We start from the raw sequence: 23,564 nt of genomic DNA, 5'->3' as shown, positions 1-23,564 counted from the left end.
CATTAATATTTAAGGAACAGTGATCCTTCATTAGACAGGGAGTATACATCATAAAGCAGCGATATTAATTCAAACATGGGGTGTGATAAAAGGAATCATTGTTAATAATTAATAATTATGAAGAGACAAAACTAAAAGTCAGTCCAAGGAGACACAATCCATTCTGAAAGGACAACAATTTCCAAATGACGCCTACCTTCATAGGAAGGTTAAAGATATATGGAAAGAGTCACAATGGAAGAAGGATGGTGACAAGACATTAGATAAGGAGCATTAGTCTCATCAGACCAGAATTTGTAATTACTTGCAGGCAGTAACATTCTTGTCTATTGTGGCATGCACAAATATATAAATATGTACACCTAATATATGCAGCAATATAATGTGCAATTATTTACATATTAATATGGGATAATATATTTGGCAAATAACATCATATATTTATTAGACATAAGCAATTATATGGATTTCCAAATAGCAAGAATCAATCATGGCGCGGTGAGGAAGGGAACTCAAGGAAGAATGGCTATAGGCTTTCTTACTAGGTACACCACCTTGTATGAATAGAAAGAGGCCACATGAAGACACGAGAAGTGGCATATCCTCTCTTGGGCCTAGTGTAGAGGATGGCTTGGGCACCCAATAAAACAAAGAGAAACTTGTAGGCTTCCCCACTAGGTACACCGCCCCATATGGATGGCAGAAAGCCACATAACGCCAAGAGGGACGATATATCCGCTCTTGGACCTAGGGTAGAAGATCGCTTTGAGCACCCTATCATGCCCACTTGTCTGAGCTTCATTATGACAGAATACAAACAATAAATTAGATATCTGACCCTTATAATTACCTTCGACTCCAATAATGGTTGATCTTTTGAATTGTATCTTCAATATTTCTCTAACATGATTGCAAGATCTCAACAAGGATCTATCTTGCTTGTAAATCATTTAGGTAAAGTTATATCTCTAACTATATTATGTTCCCTGTTTTAACGAACTCAAAATTCTAGGGCAAAATATAGGAGAGTCCAGAAAAGGGGCCACATTACAAATTGACAAGTATAAATACCCTCAAAAAAACTAGATTTATAGAATATTCATTCCAAATTTTCAAATGTATTTAGGAAAATTGGAATTGTTGAGCTAGAATATTATGAATTCAAATTTAAGATTTATAATATAACAATATGTTCCATAGGGATGGGGTTATCTCCCACCCTAACCGCCTTGTCTTCTGCATCTTTTCTCATGTTCCCAAACAATTTCAAATATTTTTCACACATTAGAGGCATTTCTTGTGTTAGGTGGGAATAAATGAGGGTCATCCATAGACATCCTCAATAAGCTAGGAAATTCTTACGGACATCCTATTCACTCCACTTAGTTTGCGAATTCTAATATATTCCCAACCTTAATAGCCAAGAATGGGAAAAGAAAAGAACACCTTTTAAGAGTTTAGAGAAAGGAAAAAAGGTAGGATGTTTTCTAACAATAAATTTATTAGTGTTACAATTAAATCACAAAAGTATTTTTCAATAGCTAATGATTAATCATCATTGTTCACTGGCATAAAGTTTTTTGGTAATTTTGAGTTTCATCTCTTTAGAATATTTGACATAGTTTATTCTTGCATAGATGTATTTAGTATATCATTGTTCATTATTTATCATTTGACTTTCAATACTTAAATGTGTAGAAATTCTTCTCATTCGATTTTCAGCTGTGTGAAATATTAAATCATGTTAACAATTCAACAATGCAACTATATGTGCATGCATGTAATGTTTCCTTCCAAATTTACCTTAGATTTTTTCCTAAAATCCTAGTTGCCACAAATAAGGGTGAGAGTTTTGGCTCACTAAATAAAGCTTTCCTCAATATTGCAATCTTGGATTCAAATACTACAAAACAAGATAAAGAAAAACATATGCAATACATGTACATCCATATATCTAATCATTCTATCAAACTATATTAGAAAAAATATTGGGAGAGACAGGTGTGATAGAAACAAATAGTAGCCACCTTGTATAATTAGTAAAAGATGACTTGAATTAGTGAGTCCTTTCTTGTCCTAGGCCACAACAGTCCTACAACAACTATTACAAGATTCAAGAATTGGCAAATTAACGGATTTCCGGATGATTGATTGATTAACAGAAGAACAAATGTGTTCCTTATAAAGAATTACAAGGACGTTGTTTCTAAAAGAAACAACGTAGACTGAAGACGAAATTAGAAACAAAACTGAAGACAGGATAGGAAACATTCCTATCTAGACTGAAAGACACAGGATAGGAAACATTCCTATCTAAACTGAAAGACGGACTACAAACAAGTAGTTGACCATTATAGAAAGTATTCAACTAAGGAGATAATATCTTAATACCCTCCCTTAATGGTCAACGTACAAATGTCGAAACATTCTGGGATAACTAAGACCCTCACTGGATCTACAAAATGTTGAAACCAAGAAGCTTTGCCAAAAGAGTACTATGACTCAAAACAGATAGCAATTACAAAACTTCGTTTTTGTGGAAAAAAAAGTAAAACCCAAAATCTCATACAACCTTGCATATTACAAACAACATAAAATGATTTTTAAGGAGAAAATCAACAAACCGAAAAAAAATAGAAACAGATTCAGAAGGCAAAAAATGCAGCTTCGCCTTGATCAAGAAGCTCGACAACTTGTGTTGTTCTGCTTGGTCAGAGATCAGACGAGTCTTTGTAGTTGACCATCATAGACTGCCCTCCAACATCAAATTAGTCAAAGATGCCATTCTGAAGAATTCAAGTACAAACTTCAAGACTAAAATTCAACAGGCACGGATTTCAAGGCAAATTCCTAGTTGACCCAGAAAAAATCAATAGGTACCCAGAGGAACTAATACAAAACCCAAATAGAATTTGAAGTTGGATCTCAAATCCGTAGGCTCGAAAATCAAGGCACAGAAAACAAGGCACCCACAAAAATCTGATGAAGGCTCATTTGAGATCTCGAAAAACCCACTAAAAATATGATATCCAAAAAAAATTTAAACCCAAAAAACTAGGTATGAGGAAGCAGATATGTGCGGAATAATTTCGAAAATAAGGATCCAAAAATTTCAATGAAGAAATTCTTATGTTCGCAAAAATTTAACCATGCTCTAATACCATGTTACAAGATTCAAGAATTGGCAGATTAACAGATTTCCAAATGATTGATTGATTAACAAAGGAACAAATGTGTTCCTTATAAAGAATTACAAGGATGTTGTTTCTTTTTCAACGTAGACTGAAGACGAAATTAGAAACAAAACTGAAGACAGGATAGGAAACATTCCTATCTAGACTGAAGGATGGACTACAGACAAGTAGTTGACCATTATAGAAAATATTTAACTAAGGAGATAATATCTTAATAACGACAACCTCCTCACTGGTCCCTCATGACCCTTCTCTTACACCTCAGGCCCTTTTCTTTCCAAGATTGGTTTAAAGGCAATCAATCTCTTAACATCATTGTCATCGTAACTTAAAAAAATTTAGCTTTTACTAGATTCACTAGCACAATGCATAGAAACTGTACTTCTGTAAAATTGTTAAATTCTTTCAAGATAGTATCCCTCTTATCTAATTCAGGATTATTTGTTCCTATTTCCTAAATTTTATAAAATATAATAGGAAATTTCTCAAACAGTGTTGTCTCAATAAGGCTAATCTTAGAATTATCTTACCATTAGCTTGCTTAATTTTCCAAAGATTCAGACCAATACTTCTTAAGCACCTATTCCATCGGTTGAGTGTATTTGAAAAAAAAAATTTGTGGTTAAATTCAGCAACTACTCTTGGAAAACTCAAGCCAACATCTGAAATGACATCCATACAAGGTTCCATAGAAAAGCATGCACACCCCCCACCCCCAAAAAATGCACCATGCAAGGTATGGGTCATCCCTATAATCACCCAATTTTGGTCTAGCAAACTATAAGCCCCCATTTTGAGTATTTTAAATCTATATGCTAGACCAGATTATGCTTTAATCAATTTTCCATAATTAATTTAATCAATAATCTTCAAACAAATCATCACATAATCATTATGTGATTATATCCTAAAGTTTGACAACTTTATCCTAAGTTTATTTAATTAAAGGAACGTGTCCCCTTTTCATTGAATAAATATCCCCTTTATCCTAATTTCACATGAAAAAGGCTTGGACCCTTTTATAAACCTTTCCATAAAATGTGTATCCTCAAAAAACTTAGAATCGGACCCTATCTAATCTCAATTTGATCAAACTTATCTCATTTCTACATCTCCCCAACATCATTTCGATTCTGATCCTGAGAGGACAGGAATATTCTATCGCTGCAAATTGATTATAATATCATCGCCAGAGGCATCTCAACTTCATCGCTTCAACATCAAGTTGAGATCCTTCAATCTTATTGCATGACTGATTTCATCACACCACGTCAAATTACTCAGGGTGGGTGCTCAATCTAATCAGGGATATATCAGTTCTCATCGCATCACATCAATTCTAGTATTGTCCGATCAACCAAACTTGTCCTAATGTTCACTTTAATCGCTTCACATCAAATTATGTATTCAAGATTATCTTTCTGATTCTAGTTCAATCGAGTTCAGAATTGGTCTTTCTAATCTTCATTCGATCAAGTTCAGAGTTAGTTATCAATCAGCTCAATGTGCTTCGTTTGATCAAGTTTAGAGTCATATCTTTCAAAACAATTCATCACTTCATATCAACTTTTCGACATCGTCATATTCTTTAACTCAATGTGCTAGCTCGCACACTGACTCAAAGATGGGCAAATGTAATCACCCAAATTTGGTCTAGTAAACTATAAGCCCCCTTTGAGAATTTTAAATCTATATGCTAGACCATATTATGCTTTAATCAATTTTGCATAATTAATTAATCAATAATCTTCAAACAAATCCTCACATTATCATTTATTTGATTATATCCTAAAATTTGACCACTTTATCCTAAGTTTGTTTAATTAAAGAACATGTCCCTTTTTAATTAAATAAAAATCCCCTTTATCCTAAGTACACATGAAAAAGACTTTTTCTAAAATATAAAATAAAAATAAAATCTCACTACTTGGGTGCACTTTCCAATGAAATGGAATCTTTTGACTTTTCAAAAGACTTTTTGCCTCTTTATCCCAACCACTCATTGGAAAGTGTACCCAAGAGGTGGGATTTTCTTTTTATTTTTTATTTTTGAAAAAGTCTTTTTCATGTGTAAGTAGGATAAAGTGGATTTTTATTTAATTATAAGGAGACATGTTCTTTCAATTAAATAAACTTAGGATAAAGTGGTCAAACATTAGGATATAATCAAATAAATGATTATGTGATGATTTGATTAAAGATTATTGATTAATTAATTATGCAAAATTGATTAAAGTTTAATATGGTCTAGCATATAGATTTAAAATACTTAGAAAGGGGGCTTATAGTTTACTAGACCAAAATTGGGTGATTACAATCCTTAAGACACCAGGGCAACTTCCCACACTGCCACTAGTAGGAGAGAAACTGTGAAAGAACCGAACATCTTGAAGGTGTTTGATGGTGTATCCCTGACGGAGATGTTGAAAGGGCATCTCCTCCTCTCTGGTCCCCTCAAACGATAAACCAATTTCAGCATGGGGATGTCCCAAGAAGCCAAAGGAATGTTCTCCCAATGCCACTAGCACAGGAGAGCCATCCCTAGAATGTTTCCCTGTAAGAGGATAAGTCTCCAAGCCACCCCTTTTGATGGGGATTTTGGAGGGATGCTAAGGAGTCTCTAAGGCAACAAGTGGACTTACAGAAGCCCCATAACTATCTCCAAAAGTTAAGAACTCAAATTTTTATTTAAAACATTTTAATATTTTTGGAAATCTAATTCACTAATCCTGATGTTAAAATGCTAATGGGCCTCACCAACCCTAACATTCAAAACAACTATAAATATTTCATTATAGTTCTCTGAAGAATAAAGATTTGATAAAAATAGTGAGGGCTTCATATTGGAGAAAACAAAGTCATTAAATGTGAATGAAGGCATGCAATATTAAGGTGGATCCTTTGCTCCAGTCATGTACCATAACAAGGAACATATCCAAAGTGCTGCCCCAAACCACGCAAGGGAGGTCAACAGGTGTCTCCACCCCTTGACCCTTGTCCCTGAATTTAGGTCCTTGATCCCCCTATCCCTCCATTCCAAAAAATCATGAACCATGGATCAATACCTTCTCAAGGAAGTGTTTATCTTATGCATCGTCTCAGAAAATGTTTTGCCATACAATTGAACAAAAGTTATTCCTCTAAAAAGAATTTGTGGTTCCTTCATTGTCTTAATCTCTTAATATTGCATTTGGACTTCTGCCAGTTATGTCTCATGGCAGTTACAGTTTGGATCATAACAGTAGTACAAACTGAACACAGTATTTTGCCCTCATAAACAAGGAATGACTCAAGGAAGATTACTTACATGTATAAGCTTGGCTTGATTTTCCTGTTGAGGAGCCGCAGCAAGCAACCGTCTTAAATTTATTTCAGTTTTACTCAAACCCATTTCTATCTCAGCAAACCTGGACCAGAATAACACATGTCAAGCAACATGATCATTTGACTAAAAAATTCTAAAACTTTTCTAGTGAAAAGTTTACCATAAAAAACCTATTAGAACCTACCCTTTGAATTCCAAAATTTACCGGTCCATAACAAATCTTACCATCCCTCGAAAATTTTATTGTCAGAATGTCCAATGCATCCAATGATTTATTTTGGTAAACAAAGAAAATAATTCATTCCTAAACTCGACTATTATTCAAAAATATACAGAATGTTTTTATTAGCATCCACAGGGCACTGAGTATTTAGAACTCCTTTTACACCAACAGTATAAACTATAAAGTCCTCGTAAGTGAAAAATTGCATTGCATTTACAAATTTAAATAAACTGCTTTCATTGGATAGGATACAGGATGTCAGCATTGACATGCCCAACTTACTTATTTTGTTGAACAGTTTACATATGTCTCTTGCAAAGTATCAAACTGAAATCTGTAATGAAGTTTCTGATTTGTATGTCAGCTGTTATTTGTATCTCAGATTTTCTGACTAATGGTTTTAACTTTAATGCATTGTTGAAAAACTCAGACTCGGCAATAACTTGGACGCCCCAAAAAATTTGAAATACTCAGCAAAAATGTCAGCAGATTTGTCAAACATTTGAAAATATATAATTTGTTGAAATATGCTTAAAAAACACATACACCAAATTTAATATATAATATTTTCATTACATATTAATCAAAGTTTAAAGTTAAATACAGAAATTTATGAATATATTAATTAATATCCATAAATTTAAAGTTGTATTTATAAATCATTTATCAATGCATAATGATAAGAAATTAGAATCACAAGATTATAACTTATATAAATTTAGAATTATATAAATGTTGTTTCAAAGTAATTGTAAACCAAGATATTGAAATATTGGTGTTGAATAATATTGACCCAATCTTAATAATAATCAATATGAACAGCAGCGCTTTGATTAACTAATATCAAATGAAGTCAAGTAAATGTTAAAACTAATTTTAACAAACTATATAGATATATATTATAAATGTATCATCTGAAAGATTGTATATCTAGCCTTGGGTTTTGTAGCCTTCATTCCCATGGGTGGCCACTGTACTCTTTAGTCATGGGCAATAATGATATTATGCAGGTGATGAAATGCCATTGCCGTCACTGCAAGTTACTGTCACTGCATATGCCAAAAATCTTCACTGCAAATAAAAAAAACTATTGCTGCAAACAAACATACCATCACGGCTGAAATAAAACCTAAACTAACTCACATTTTTTAACTTTTCTCACCAGTCACGATTTTGACTTTAGGTTTGACTAAGAGTTTAGGAATTTTTTGCAGTTACAATTGCAGTGGGCTTATCAATGAAGTGTCCCGAGTTTATCCACAATAATATGGAGAGGAAATTCACTCACGATATATCACTATTTTCATGCGAGATTTTCAACTATAATTTAATGGTTTAAACAGAGAATATGAATTGCAAACATGATAGAGATGTTCATAACAAAAAGAACAAATACATTCTCAAGATAAGCTATGTCATTGACCAACTTGCTTAGTAATCATTTTATTTTAGAAAGGGAGATGGACAAGTTTTATCATCATAAATTTGCAGCATCAACAAAGATATAAACTAGTGAACACCTTCATAAACTCAACGATTAGAACTAATTTTAGAATCAGAATAATATGTATACTGAAAAATTTAATGTGCAGTGTGCACATTTAAATAGGTTCCTTACTCTGCAAAATACCACATCTCAAACAACCTTCAACAGTAGCAACCTCCTTGGTCAATATTTCTGAGGGAGAATCTCAAACAGCAGCAACTGCCTGGTCAATAGTTATGAGGTAGAACAGCAACTGAATTCCACAAGATATGGTTACAGTACATTATCAAATATCTGCTCAATACAACACTCCAACCATCCAGTCTATCATGTAAACAGTCCTGCAACCGAATATAAGCAGTCCACTAAAAGCAAGTATCCTCTCTTTAAAAACTTGAAACCTTCAATCCAGTGCACTAGTAAGTCTCAAAAAATTTACAGACATTTCCAACCAGCCTGAGATGATGTAAATTGATAAGAAATATCACTCTAATAAGCTAAGTCACAAGGTTCGAATCAAATTCCAGATCGTCAACCATAGAATTCAGATGAAATTTGGCAAGCTTGAAAGTTCAAAAAAATATCAATAATAAACTTGCATTATATGAATTTATTTATTTTTAAATAAAGTAATATATCCACATATTTGTCAAAATAGTTTAACATTGCTAAATAGATTAACTAAATACATCAATATATTTAAAATAAAATAATATTATATTACAGATCATAAAATTTGGATTGTTTGGAAGAGGTAAAAATTCACTAAAATTCAAATTTCATAGATGAATGAATGATTTTAATGATGTCCACGAGATCAAGCAGCCTAAGAGACCAAAAGACTGTAGCACTAAGCAATTTCCATATTCCTTTCCATTCCCAATCTTCTGGATGAAATTCAACACATCCTGTAACTTAGCTTAGAAGTACAAACATGCCCAAAAATAACGGAACTGGGATGCAGAAGTTTAGCGAGTAAGGGCACTGTAGCAAGCATGTATGTTGCAGTGCTACACTGTGGCAATCATACAGATCACTGTAGCATGCTTTCAAAACTCATAGAACCTTCAAATCTTCACAAACTATGCAAAGTCTTTACCAACTGATCAAATTAGCACAATGTGAATTCTAAAATGAATTCACCCAATAGGCTCAATGGGTTTTTGTCCCAACCACCTACTCACCCAATGGTTTTTGCCCTAGGGCACAAGCTCTCCAAAAGTCTCCAAGATAAAATATCAAAATCATAAGCATGTCATACTTCCTCCATCCAACATCCTTAAAAAGAACTCCAAGAAGCATCTAGAATATTAGGCCAACTTAGCCTACTTTGATTTTAATCATATTTGGAGAACTTTATCTAATAAACTGGCATTTAATAATATTATTACAATTTTCCCACCTGAGTTTGGAACTATGATGCTATTTGGTTTCTTAGGGTGGCTTTGGCACCCTCCCCTCCCTTTTGATTCCAGTCTAGTACTTGCTCACACTCCTTTATGAATATTACTATGTCAATTAGTCCAACTTTGAGATTACCGGACGCAGGTTTTGTACTAGGATGCTGGTTTGCAGATTCAACAGCATGCCGATCATAACTCAATGCCAATGGCTGCCGGTTTTTGTCTAGTTCTGACCTGTTTTTTGTAGTCTCATTGGGTTTCCATTATAGTTCATGAATTGTTTGATTACTGGCTGGATTCATTGACTGAAGCCTACATACACTGATTGTAGCCCATTTGATATGGGCACTCTAGATTCAATTATGGCTTCTCTCTGTTGCCTTCCACTATATCAGGTTCATCTAGGAACTGTAAACTTTGTAATTTCTATACTTGGTAGGGATTGAGGGTTTTCTTGATGGTTCTTTCCCTCATGAACCTTGAACCGGTGTTATTTATTAATATATCAGTGGTTTGCCACTTTTCCCAAAAAAAAAATATTATTACAATTTTATAATTATTTAATTGAACCCGCATGTTCTACGTAGTTGTGTTTCCGGGATCGAATTATGGGAATTGTTTTCTTCCAGACCTGTTTAATGTAAAGATTCTAATTTGGTCATGATTTTCGCTCATTGTAGTAGTGGATTTGCAACAGTTTTTGTTTAAATTTTATGGAATATGTTGCAGAAATCAACGAATCTAAGGATGTTGATGAAATCTGCAAAGTTTCTCCAGCTGAGGAGAATTTATCTTTGATGGGCTTAAGTTTTGTCTTGCAAAAAAATTGCTTTGGATGTAGTTGCAGGTACAGGATGATTCTATTGGGACTATTGGCAGAGTTGTTGCAGAAGTATGTGACGAGAGATTTTGGTTCTCAAATTATAGACACTGAATCTCTTCCCCATATAATACCCAGCTTAATTGCATCAACTAGCTGTCCAGCTCTCATAAATTTCTAAGGCTTGAACAAATTGTTCTGTTATTGATAAAAAAACAATATCACAAAACTATGCTTAGATGTTAGAAGTAATTTTGAAGAGGAGATTGTTTCAGACATGGGAAGAATTGGACTTCTTTTGTTTCAATAAAACTATGCTACTTAAATTTAACAATAGAATATAAAGGAACTAAAGAGCTGTCATACACACAAATGAAGTGTTCAAATGTGAAAATGCATTACAGACACAATCATTCAGGAGAAATCTTGGGAAGGATGTAAAACTTGGTTTGATAGTGGCAACTACTCTTCTACTAGAGTGCATTTGTCAAATAGACAACTGCAGATGCATGTACACCCCTTGTGAAGGCTATTTTTCCAAAATACAACTTATTCATCTGTAGATACAACTTACAACCATTCAATCGTCCTCCTCCTCTTGCTTTTGAATTGTCAATTCTTTCAATTAGGGTGTTGAATGACTCCAAACATACATATGAAACCTTCTCACGTGAAATTCAAAGAGATAGGATTGCCAAAAAAATTCAGATTATCTTTTCTCGCATTTGGGTGGAACTGCTCGTTTTTGGCAGGCATTGATTAGAAAACAGACCCCTATGGGAGACCACACAGAACCAATTGTTTCATAAAACTGAATTTTATGGGATAATTTTGCACCTGGGACTTGTTGAATTGTCATAAGAAGATGAACTTTTTCGAGGATTCAATATGGATAATGAGTTCTTTAGAATTTTGATTTCTTGTGTACTAGATTCATTGTAGTCTCCTTGAAATATATTGTTAAGCATTACCTTCATGTCATTATCAATAAAAATCATTAGCTTATGATGCAGATCTGAGTGCAGATAGAGTAGGGATGGGGTGGGCCTTTAACATGTAAGAAAGTATATTTAGAGTAATGTCATTTCCTTGTACATACAATTTTGTCCTTGAAATCTACAACTAAACCTTTTCTTTCACTCAATACCAATAAAGGCCATTAGCTAATGATGCAACAATTAGTTCAGATTCAACAGGGTGGGGAGAGCATAAAAAGAAATGAAGATTGTTTTGATGTTTATAGCATCAGAACAATGGGACTTGAGTAATTATTTTTAAAGGTTACAAAGAATTGAAGGAATTGTGAGCTGAACAATGTAAATGTAACCATAGGACACCTTGTAAACCCCAGCAGTATGTTAAAAAGTAACTAGATATATGAGGAGAAACCTAAAGGAACAAGGAGGCAATGCAGATGAAAGGTAGAGACCAAGACTGTTGATTAGCACTGCCACATGCCTATATCAAAGTTCATTGTTGATTAACTGACAACTGGAGACCAAGACTGTTGATCAGCACTGCCACATGTCTATATCAAAGTTCATTGTTGATTAACTGACAACATTCTTTCAAACTTCAAGGCTGGCATGGACTTCATCGTCAAGGGCTTGAAAGGACAGTTGTTATTATTTGTTAAAGCATGATGAGACTTTTTTTTGACCACTCAATTGAAAGAATAATTGAATTTGCTTGGAAGTAATCCAACTTCCACAATGAGTGAGCTTTATAAGTATCCTATATGGTATTATAGACACCTATGTTTTGAAGCGCATATACAGATGGCATCATGATTTCTTCTACTGTTTTCCATCTGTGGCAGTGGGTAGCAGCACTCACTGAACTCTAGGAAGTGGTTAGTTCACTAGATTGTTATAAAGTGGATGGAGACATATGATAGAGAAGACAAAATAAAGCTAGAAAGGTAGGTCCTGCCTTGGATGGAGGCCAGTCACTGCTAAATAAATACTGCAGTGATTGGCAAAGTTCTTCAGTTAATATACCCCGAGAAATTGGTAAGACACATTTTGGCCACCAAGAATCTTCATATTGGCCTAAAAGCCAATTTTCCAATACATTGAACACAACTAAATTTCTCGATTTAATTCTCCATTGTATTAAACAAGATAGATGAGAAGTTTAAGCCTTTTAAGCTATGACATGAATAAAATAACCATCCCAGAAATATAGAGGCAACTCTATGAGACAAACCTAAATCATTGACTGTCTAGAATATCAGAAGAGTTTTAAACCGTTCTAGAGTGAGAGTGAAAATGATGTTTAGAGTTTTCCCCAGTTTACACGCATTGGACTGTCTACTAAAATTTTCTGTAGTGGGTTTTCTTGGTTGTTAATAGGCAAGATCTCCTTATAATATTATACCATCTAAGGGCAAAATTGACATAAGAAAACTAAATAGAGGATCCTTATTTAGAATATGTTGAAATTATTCAGAGATGAAACAAAGGCAAACTTGTATAGACTAGATCATATAAAGAATACATTAATGCTATCTAATATCACAATGCCTGGAAACAGTGTTTGTGCATTTTTAATAGTCAGAAGCATTGTTAACCAATATGATATCGCAGTGTCTGGAAACAGCATCTATGCCTTACTAGTAGCTAGAAGCATTGTTAACCAAGAATAGCAAAGAATGATTAAATGATCATATAAAGAATACATTAATGCTATCTAATATCACAATGCCTGGAAACAGCGTTTGTGCATTTTTAGTAATCAGAAGCATTGTTAACCAATATGATATCGCAATGTCTGGAAACAGCATCTATGCCTTGCTAGTAGCTAGAAGCATTGTTGACCAAGAATAGCAAAGAAAGATTAAATGGATTCAAATGCTTTTGCCTGTCAAGTTCTCTGCGCTGATTTGAATCTACAGCCATGACTTCAAAGGAATTGCCCTAAATAAAAACAAATTTTTAATGCAATTATATAGATCAAGTACTATATGACTTTGCCTATGGCATGCAGGAATTGAATGAAAATTCTTTAGTACGCACGTGCAGCTGCAAAATCAATCTACGAACACCTGACCTTCCAGGTGGATGGGAATAGGAATCATTAAAGAGAGTTCCTCGATTCACGACCAACCCCACAATCAAATCGATCTTGGAATTATTAGAGAAAAGGAAATTCTAGCTGTTACGTATAAAGATAGATCGATATCTGACAAGCCCTCCTATATTATTGTCCAAGATCAATCTTTTTCATGTCAAGGATCGATATGTTCTTCCACCATCAAGACTTTAGATACGATGGTCTGTCTGAAGTTTGTGATCTCTCAATGTTCAAATCTTTATTTTCCCAGTTTGGAAGATGCCGAGCAAACCTAGAAAGGCCACAAATACCTTTAACTCTAATCTCAAATCCCTCACTGCAATCCTTAATAATAAAAGGTCGGGTGTGAAACCAGAATACCCACCATAATTCCCAAAAATCAACAAATTAGTGCGAAGGATCTCAGCTGAAATCACTCACCCACAAATACCGAGCTAAATCGGCAAGAAAACAAATATCCCCTTTGTCCGCGAATCGTTGACAAAAAATCTTCAAAAATGCCAAAGATCAAAAGCAAAAAAACACTTACGCTATTTATATGGGTGTACATCCAGTCGGCACCATGCAGATTGGGAGGAAAGGGCCAACCCAATTTATGAAAAAACAAAGCTAAGACCTTCGATGGTTTGCTAGATAATTAGAAAAATATTTATAACTCAAAACTGAAATGGCCTACATTTGACAAACATAAAACTCCCCATGCTCGCACACCCGTGAAATGAGGTTTGATTTCTGAAATTTTCTATTGTTCTTAGATAATCAGTCAGAAATGGCCGAAAAAAAGTTTCCGAGATTTTCTACTGTTAATAAGCAGAAAGAAATGGATTAGGTTTTATCGTGACAATTCATGCTCGCAGACACATGATGTAATCAAATAAAGTGTCTGCAATTATCTCTTCTCGTTGGATAATTCTTAAAAAAATTATAAAAGTTAGAAGCAAAATAGTTGTGCTTATTTAGAGATTTTACAGGCGATACAATAGCAATACCTCTTTCTGTTCACGACAATGCCCCCGTAGCTCTCCTCTCCAGTTATTTTGTTTGCTACGCCAGTTGTTGAGAATGGCAACTGAAGAAAATAGCCTTTCCACAATACCTTTGGGACATGCGTAAAAAAAAAAAATTCTTTCATTAAATTGCTCTCTACCAACAATTTCGTTTCGCTTTAAGTTTTACCATCCAATCAACAGAAAATGCCACAGGAGACTGTTCTAATCTAAAATATAATTAAAAAATAATAATAATAATCACTGAAAACCACTACCAGATATCTTTCCTGATGGAAACAAAACACAAAATTCATAATCTGATTACAGTTAAGGACTGTTTTATTGGAAGTTCTGTAAAATGTTTCTACATTTTAACTTTTTCTTATTCCGAGAATTTATTTATCAAACTTTTCAAATAGCTCAAGCCTCATCACATACAAACAAGTCCTACTCAACAAGTTATGCCTCAAAAAGTTGTCATGCCTCAAACATTCACGATTAATAATTTTATTATCAAGTTAAATTTTAATTATATTTATAATAATTATTAATTCAACAATAATAATAAATTTTTACATTTAATTATTAATAGTATGTATTCTTTTATTAGTCCCTACCTTTTAAAAGGCGGGGAACTAATGTTTTTTTTTCACGCCCTTTTTTTTTTTTTTTTTTCGTTGAGCCCCTGTCATATTGCAAAGTTTAAGGAGTTGTATTAAGAAAATGAAATTATTATATGCTAATTTCAGATTTATGATTGGCTAACACTATTTTGCTGGGGTTTTATTCACTTTTATGAAAATTATTATTGAACAAAAATCAACATTTGTAGATAGGACTAAGTCGGTTATAAAAGGCAAGAGTATTAATGCAGATTAATTATTATTAATGTCATGATAGGGCGACCAACAATAGAGATAGGTTAGCATTTATTATGTTAACATCAAAGAGCCACCGACAATAGAGGTGGATAAACACTAATAAAATGTTTTCCAATTTTCAAATTACGGAGCAGCAATTTCAGTGCGATTTGTAGAGGCAGAGGTATGAAGGCTAGCTCTTGCGATTTATAAAGTGATCTATTGTAGTATACTAGTATTCCATTTCTTCGTTCCATTGTTTTTTTCTTTGCGATTTTATTTGTGTTAGCATGTGCTTCAGAATGATTTTTGGTCTTGGCTGCAAAATATCTATTTTATTTTGAGTGTTGGACACGATTTGTTGGGAACATTTTTGGTATCGACGTACAAAATAGAGTTTTGATTAGTGATTAAATAGATGTTTTAAGCAATAAAATTAGGGTTTCCAGAAATAATTCTGGTTTGAAGCTGCAATTTCGTTTTTGTAAGCTAAAATATAGGGCTTTTAAAAAGCTCACGATTGCGAGTTCGAGCTTGTGCGTCTGAGCCTGCACCTAGGCGAGTTTCGTTGCCCTCCTATCCAAACTAGCAACAAGCCGCATCTTCTCGTTCTACTTGTGTAAACTGCTTGGAAAGGAGACAAATTTTTGTTCTAAAAGAGCGCAATTCTACGTGCCAATTATAGAGGTAACATCTACCCTTGCCATCCATGTCTCCATTTCATTATTCTGTTCTATTTCAGTCAATATTGATTATCCAGGGGTTTGAGGCATCTTTATTTTGTTTACTCTTTCATCAGGATGTAATGCATCTAGCATTAGAGTGTCTGATTTTTATGTATAGGCATGCTTCAAGAGAAATAAAAAGGGGTCTCACAATCACTTTGGAAACTTTAGATGAGCAAATGTAGCTGATGCTAAAACCCCAGCTAAGGCGGCCCAAAGACGATACATGATGCACCTTCTTTTCTTTCTTCTTCTCATCTGATTGCCCTGTACACAATTTAAGGTCCCTAATATCTTTGGTTTTGGTCTCATTGTTGAAATATACGTGAGAGATATTATATTTATATCCATTCTAATGTTTTGGTGTAATTAAAGGTTAAAGTAAAAACTCCATGCTAACAATAGTGAGAGCAACTAACTTGCCTTTACACCTCCTACAGAGTAAATTGTAAGCTCTTTGAGCATTTCTAAGCTTAGCATATGCTATGTTTGTTTTATTTGGTTTAGTTTTTAGCTACTCCTCATTAGATTGTGCTTGATTTGTCGGTGTACACCAATCCCATTGAGCCACTTCATTTAAACAGGGATACTATCATTTTTCATTTTAGATCCTAGTTGTGCATTAAATATAGATTTTCATTGTACTTCCATTCTATTAAATTAGAAATTCAAACTATAGCAAAATTATTTTGCAAAAATGCTAGAGAAAATATGGCAAGTACCTTTGCTTCAATTAGACATGATTTATGAAGAGAAACTAGATTTGAGTGATCAGGTTGGGACAGTTGTTCCTTTGGCTCCATTTTGAAACAGACACCGTTTGAAGCAATTGAATGTAGCACCACTAAAGGTGAACACCTTTTGCTTTGTCTAGAAAATTCAGAGATACGAATCTTTTTGCTAATTATACTCATCAAATAGGCATCTTCATATTGAGGGTAGATACACACTTCTCCCACATAGTTATCTTTATTATAAAGCTTAAAATTCAGCTTTTCACAATCCATTCTCACTAATATTTTGTAAGGCAATTTCTGAGTATGTTATAAATATGGATAATAAGTGTCAAGCATCTTCCCTTACGGCTATCCACATCTAAAATCAACAATAAATGCCAAATTCTCCCCTTACTAACTAAGCAATAGAATGAGATTGATTCAATGTATTTAACAAAACTCGTCTGCCAGCCTACCATCTCCAACTGGTCAACCACAATTCCAAAAGCTTCTCAAATCTTGAATCCCACATCTCTAGATTATTGCCCAGCATAAATATTATACATTATTCGACCTCACATTTAAAATGCCTATTCAATCTTATTCGTGTTACTATTTACCATCCTAAATTGCTATTGAATGATCAAATGGCTTGATTAGCTCTGCAAGAGGGGAACCAAAAACATATTTATTATATTATTCCTCTTTGAGTATAACATTGATTGGGGTCCTTTTGCAACCTTGTAGGAATAAATTCAGGTGTTTCATTAAGTTTCCATTGCTTCCATTTCCATTTCCTGTTACCTTGATGCTTCAAAAGTCATTTCTGATTTAGCTTTATATTTAAGTATTATACTTTAATTGATTAGATATAATTGATGGATGTATTTTTACTTCTTGTGTACATTGAATTGTGTTTTTTTTGACCTCTATTTTGGATCTTATACTCTATTTTAGATCTTTCAGTGATGGATCTCAAAAAAAATCACAAGCACAATAAAAGCTTTCTAAGAAACATGTATCTCATATTAAATAATTTTTTAATACAAGTAAACATGTTTAATAGCTCTAATTATTTCACTATGAAATATTCCTTTTAATGAATAACTAAAATTATTTCAATCATAAGTATTAGATTTGTGAAGAAGAATGAAAACAATTTTTTTTAATAAGAATTGTATATCTAACATTTAATTTAAAAAGGTGATTTAACATGTTTACGATAATTCTCATTGTTTCATTTTGAAAAGCTTTCACAAGCTAATTTTTATTATTGTAAGCAAATGCATCTAAAAGCACTCCTCTTGCTCACACAGAATATCTTCTCTTTGAGCTTGCTTTCAAATTCATAATTGCGATATTTGTATCAATTGTTTTGGTTCATTGAATTCTACATACATGAAATGTATTCCTAAAATACTCAAGTATTTTGATAAGAAAATTTTATGCACATAGGTGGCAGGTACAAAGTTTGCTGCATCAGGATTTTCAATAAGAAGAAACACAAAAGACAATCTTGTTGCAAGTACGACGAGTTATATAGTCAGTAATCAAGTGAGCATTTTACAAAACCCTTTAAGCATTTAAATAATAAGAATAATATAAAAATTCTTTCAAATTATTTTGTTTTTCCTAATAACCAATTGAATTTTGTATTCCTCGGTTCACTTTTTCTAGGAAATTTTGAAACTTCCATAAATAATGATGTGAGTACCTATTTACAAATAATAAGAATAATATAAAATTTCCTTCAAAATTGTTCTATTTTTCCTAATAACCAATTGAATTCTATATGCCTTAGTTCACTTTTTCTAGGAAATTTTGAAACTTCCGTAAATAATGATGTGAGTACCTATTTACACCCTTCTTTTCAGATACTTGAATATAGCACAATTGCCAAAACGTTGATTTTTCTTTTGCGCAAAACTCTATTAGAAAATGGATTTCCATAATAGCTATGAAAAATTCACATCATCATAATCTAATGAGCCACAAACTGGGCCAACCAAACTACTACCTCCAGCATCATTTAATATCTCATAACATACATAGCTAAGAACACCAACATCGATCAATGCAAATATTTGATACTCACTATGATCCTTAAAAGAAATAATATGTCATGGCGAAAAAAAAAAAAAGGGAACTGACGAAAACCAAAGACAACAATCATCATCTTCCATGATACAAAGTCAACCACCTCCAGTGCAATATACAACACCTATCAACTTATCAAGAATAGGCATAACAACAACACAACAGGGTCATGTCAAAAGCAGGCATTCATTGCATTGCCTCAAAAACACAATATGGAAGAGCAAGAGCACAAGCTTTCTTCAACAAAATAGAAAGCAACAAAATGTTGACAGTGGCAGAACAAACAACAAACTTCGGTTGCATTTCCATCAAATTGGAAGATGCAATTCTAAACAACTGTCACCATGCAGACAAATCTCAAAATCAATTAAAGCATATTGACGCATTATAAATGACACACCCATAAACCCATGCAGCATCTGTGAAATGTTACACTTACAAAAAAACACACAAGTCATCGATGAAACATTTCTCAATGCTTTCAACTCTCTTCCAATAACACATGAAGAGAAGAAAATTGAAATCAACAAATTGATATGTACCCAATATTTCAAAGTTGTTGTATCTGGCAAAGTTCCTCCCTTTGCTGCACCTTGGAGGATACAAAGAAATAGACGTATTGATGTAGTGCATACATTGACCTCACTAGAAGAAAGACTTGTCTCCTCGTGTATTGTGTTTGCACAAATAAGACAACTAGGTTACAAAAGGTCATAGTATGGCCTAAACGAAACAATAATCAATGTGCCTGTAGATATTGATAAAGTACAACGAGTATTGCCTTGACAATTAGATGACAATAGAACAATTACAATAAGATTGAATCGAAAACTAGAGTGAAAAAATGCATACACCCAAGGCAATATAAGACCCCTATGTGTAATGAATGCATTATCAATTCTAGTAACCACGCCCTTGTATATTAGAGAGAACGTTGTCATAGATGAGCATTGGGAAGCCATTCTAAGGGGAAAAAAACAACAAACAACATGTCTTGGCAATATAGAAATAGAAGACTTTAATGAGAATGATGAACTAAGTAACAAACCAGTCTTAGAATCACTTATCCATTGGTTCAATGACACACATTCAATAAAAGATCTTGACACAATGATATTTGAGATTGCACCTTATGAAGGAATTATACCTCTTAGAATATTTCAAGATCAAAACTCGGAGGAAATGAACTTTCCAACTCTCTTCTATGCTTATCCAAGACCACAACATGTTGTCTCAAATTTCTCACTCCAAAAAATAGTTAAGTGGGAGCTCATGCATCTGGATAATGACTTTGCAACACATATTACAAACATTTTCTTCAAAGCAATAAAACTTATCATTCAACAAATCTCCTCAATTGCATGGATTTGCATAAGAAAAGATGAGCTCAAAGGCAAAAAGTTGTTGGCAAAATATATCCGCACCCCCACAAATATTGAACAAATATTAAGATCACCAATTGGTTTCAGATCATTGAAGAGTATTCTTACATCACCTGATTACTTGGACAACACAAGGAAAAACATATTTGCAATGATAAGGCAATTAGGACCCCCAACATTCTTTGCCACATTGAGAAGTGTTGAGCACTTGTGGCTGCCACTAGTACAAGCTTTGGATGATATCTATGCTAGCAATAACTATAAAGAAACTAAAACTATAGAAGATAGAAATCTAGACTTTCAAATAAGACAAAATCTAGTTCTATGCACTCGATATTTCAATCATCGACTCAACACATTCTGTAGAATGATGTTAACAAATATAGAATTATTTGGCAAAGTGTCAGATTACTTCTTTGCCACCGAAGTCCAAAATAGAGGAAATGAACATTTGCATTTTATGGTTTGGACTGAAAACGCACCCATATATGGACAATGCACAAATCAAGAAATTGAGAACTTTGTCGACAAATATATCTCTTCTAATTCTACACTTCTAGATGGAAATCTTGCCAAAATTCAAACGCACCATCACACAAAAAGATGCAAGAAGTATAGGACATCAACTTGTCGCTTCAATTTCCCTATGCCTCTAATGAGGAAAACAACTATTCTAGAGCCTTTACCAACAATAGACACAAGAATGAAAGAAAAAGCAATAGAGCTCTTTAGATAACTTGAGCACAAACAATATTCAAGAGATGTTACATTTGACCAATTCCTTAATGACTTCGACAACATTGAAGACAATTACATCCTAATGCTATGGATGACATTAAGAAGAAGAGTACTATTACTAAAAAGAGACCCGAGTGACATATGGACCAATGCATGTGCAAGGCAAGTGCCATTGTTATGGTATGCAAATACTAATACACAATTTATAATGGATGCCTATGTTGTTGCATCTTATTGTTGCTCTTATATGACAAAGCAAGATACAACAATGGCATTAGCCTTCCAATAGTTGCGCAAGCAAACAACAACAACTTATGACAATAAAACAAAATTCATACGCAAACTTGGAAATGCATTACTAAACTATCAACAAATGTCTAGTTGACAAGCTATCCTTAGCATTACACAGATCATCAAGAAAAACTATGTTTATCAACACTGCACCATCAGAGAACAAAGTTCTCATGCTCAAAAGTCCAAAACTATTGGCTAAAGAACATGATAACTTTGAAAACATCATGTATGCTTTTGCAATAGAAAAATACATATCAAGGCCAATTACATTAGACAATTTACCACTTGCTGAGTACACTGCACTCTACTATAATAAATCAACTAGTTTTGAAAAAAGACGAAAAGCACAAATTATATGCTTTGTGAAATACAATCTACACATTGACTATGATAATTATTGTAGAGGGAAACTCATGTTGTACATACCCTTCCAAGTAAATGAGGAAACATTGTTATTAGAAAACAACACATGGGTTGATGCATTCAATGCTAAAAAGACACAAATAACAAAAATTGAAAAAATGTTCAATGCACAAACTAATTATGCATGGGGTAGCATAGACGATGCACAAAAGGAACTAGAGAACACTGAAAATGCAACAATGATATTCAATTGCCATTTACAATCCAACAATCAAACAAAAACACGAGAACATTATGACTTAGCTAATGACCTAATGCATAATAGAAAACTCAAACCAAATCAAACTATTCAAATTGTTCATAATCCATTATTTTTTAGAAATTGCACACCCATTTCTGCAAAGGACCCAAGAATACTACACAATGCAAAGAAAATTAAACAAAGAGCAACAAGCAATATTAAAAGATGCGGTTATGACAAAAAGACTTTTTCCACATAAACCGCTATACTTATTCCTAATAGGAGGAGTAGGAATTGAGAAGACCTTTACAACAAAACTACTCTATGAGGCTTTGATCCGTCTATATGATAAACAATTACATAGTGATCCACTCAAACCAAAAAACATCATTGTAGCATCAATAGAAAAGGCTACGTACAACATAGGAGGCATAACTGCACATTCCATATTTCATCTACCATGTAGCTCATCAAACATCACACCGTTAGACTCAGACACCCTTGACAGTTTAAGCAAGAGACTAGATCAACTTCAAGTTCTTTTAATCAACAAGACATCACTAATAGGATCAACAACCTTATACAATATAGAAAGAAGACTTCATCAAATAAAACATACACCAACTCAACCGTTTGGAAACATAGACATCATATTTTGTGGTGACTTTTTCCAAGCACAACCAGTATGTGACAAATGTATTTTCAAGCAACCAAGAATTAATGGTGAGAAAATTTCATACACATTTTGGACTGACAATATCAAATACAATAACTTGAAAACTGTTGTTAGATAAAGAAATGAACACTTTGTCTCCATTCTGAACCGTATAAGGATCTTTGAGCAAATAGATCAAGACATTTCGTATATAAATAGAGCATGTCATAGGCCTATACCTAATGATCCAAAAGTGCCACATTTGTTCCAACCCAACTCTGTTATTGCTGAGCACAACAAAAAAATGTTAGACCTACTACCGACAACATTCTATAAACTTGAAGCAATTGATCAGAAAGATACAACATTAGACAAGAACCCTCGTCGAATAGAAAGGACAAGCTTACCATCGACTATATTCGTCAAGCTAGGGATCCTAATTAAGCTTATAGCAGGTAATCTTGACACACAAGATGGTTTGGTCAATGATGTTGATGGCACATTCTAACTACCTGCGGATAATAATGAAGACATCCTCTGGATCAAGTTCAATGATCCTAATGTCGAAAGACTACAAAGATAACAAATGCAACACATATACACAAATACAATACCAGCTACATGGACACCACTCACACAAATTACAAGAAGAATGTGAATATTAACAAACATAGTCATATGATCATAATTCCCTATACAACTTACATCCACAAGAACTATTCACAGAGCATAGGGCTTAACAATGGACAATATTGCTTTTGACCCCACAAAGGTCTATCAACATGGCCTTTCCTATACTACCCTATCACGCATTAAAGACGTAGAAAAATTGTACTTGATGAACAAACTACACCACAATAATTTTAGGCTTTCCCAAAAAGTTAAACTAGAAATGCAACGGCCGCAAACATTATCACAGTGGCCTCTACATTATACTCTTTCTCTTACATCACTAGCCACCATTACAATATGTACTTT

At 33.6% G+C, this 23,564-nt stretch overlaps 1 protein-coding gene across 3 annotated transcripts in view; it reads right to left on the bottom strand.

Moving 5' to 3' along the window:
- Positions 1-14,927, bottom strand: part of LOC149562874 (Membrane fusion protein Use1) — a 44,331-nt gene extending 29,404 nt beyond the window's left edge. Inside the window, exons 1-3 of one of the 3 annotated variants that reach the window (XM_089826334.1) lie at positions 14,791-14,927; positions 14,516-14,622; positions 6,502-6,601 (exon numbers count right to left, since the gene is read on the bottom strand). In XM_089826334.1, the coding sequence (XP_089682460.1) occupies positions 6,502-6,601; positions 14,516-14,622; positions 14,791-14,829 (246 nt within the window). In that variant the 5' untranslated portion in view covers positions 14,830-14,927. Of the gene's footprint in view, positions 1-6,501; positions 6,602-8,360; positions 8,456-14,515; positions 14,623-14,790 lie in introns of those variants that run through there. The other 2 variants (XM_089826332.1, XM_089826333.1) reach the window with 2 other exon arrangements.
- Positions 14,928-23,564: the final 8,637 nt, after the last annotated feature.

This window comes from Cupressus sempervirens, chromosome 4, assembly GCF_028749045.1.
Source record: "Cupressus sempervirens isolate cs-2001-9-10 chromosome 4, ASM2874904v1, whole genome shotgun sequence".
NCBI lineage: Eukaryota > Viridiplantae > Streptophyta > Pinopsida > Cupressales > Cupressaceae > Cupressus > Cupressus sempervirens.
The sequence above is the reverse complement of the archived record's forward strand: the minus strand, read 5'-3'. Positions and strand labels throughout refer to the sequence as shown.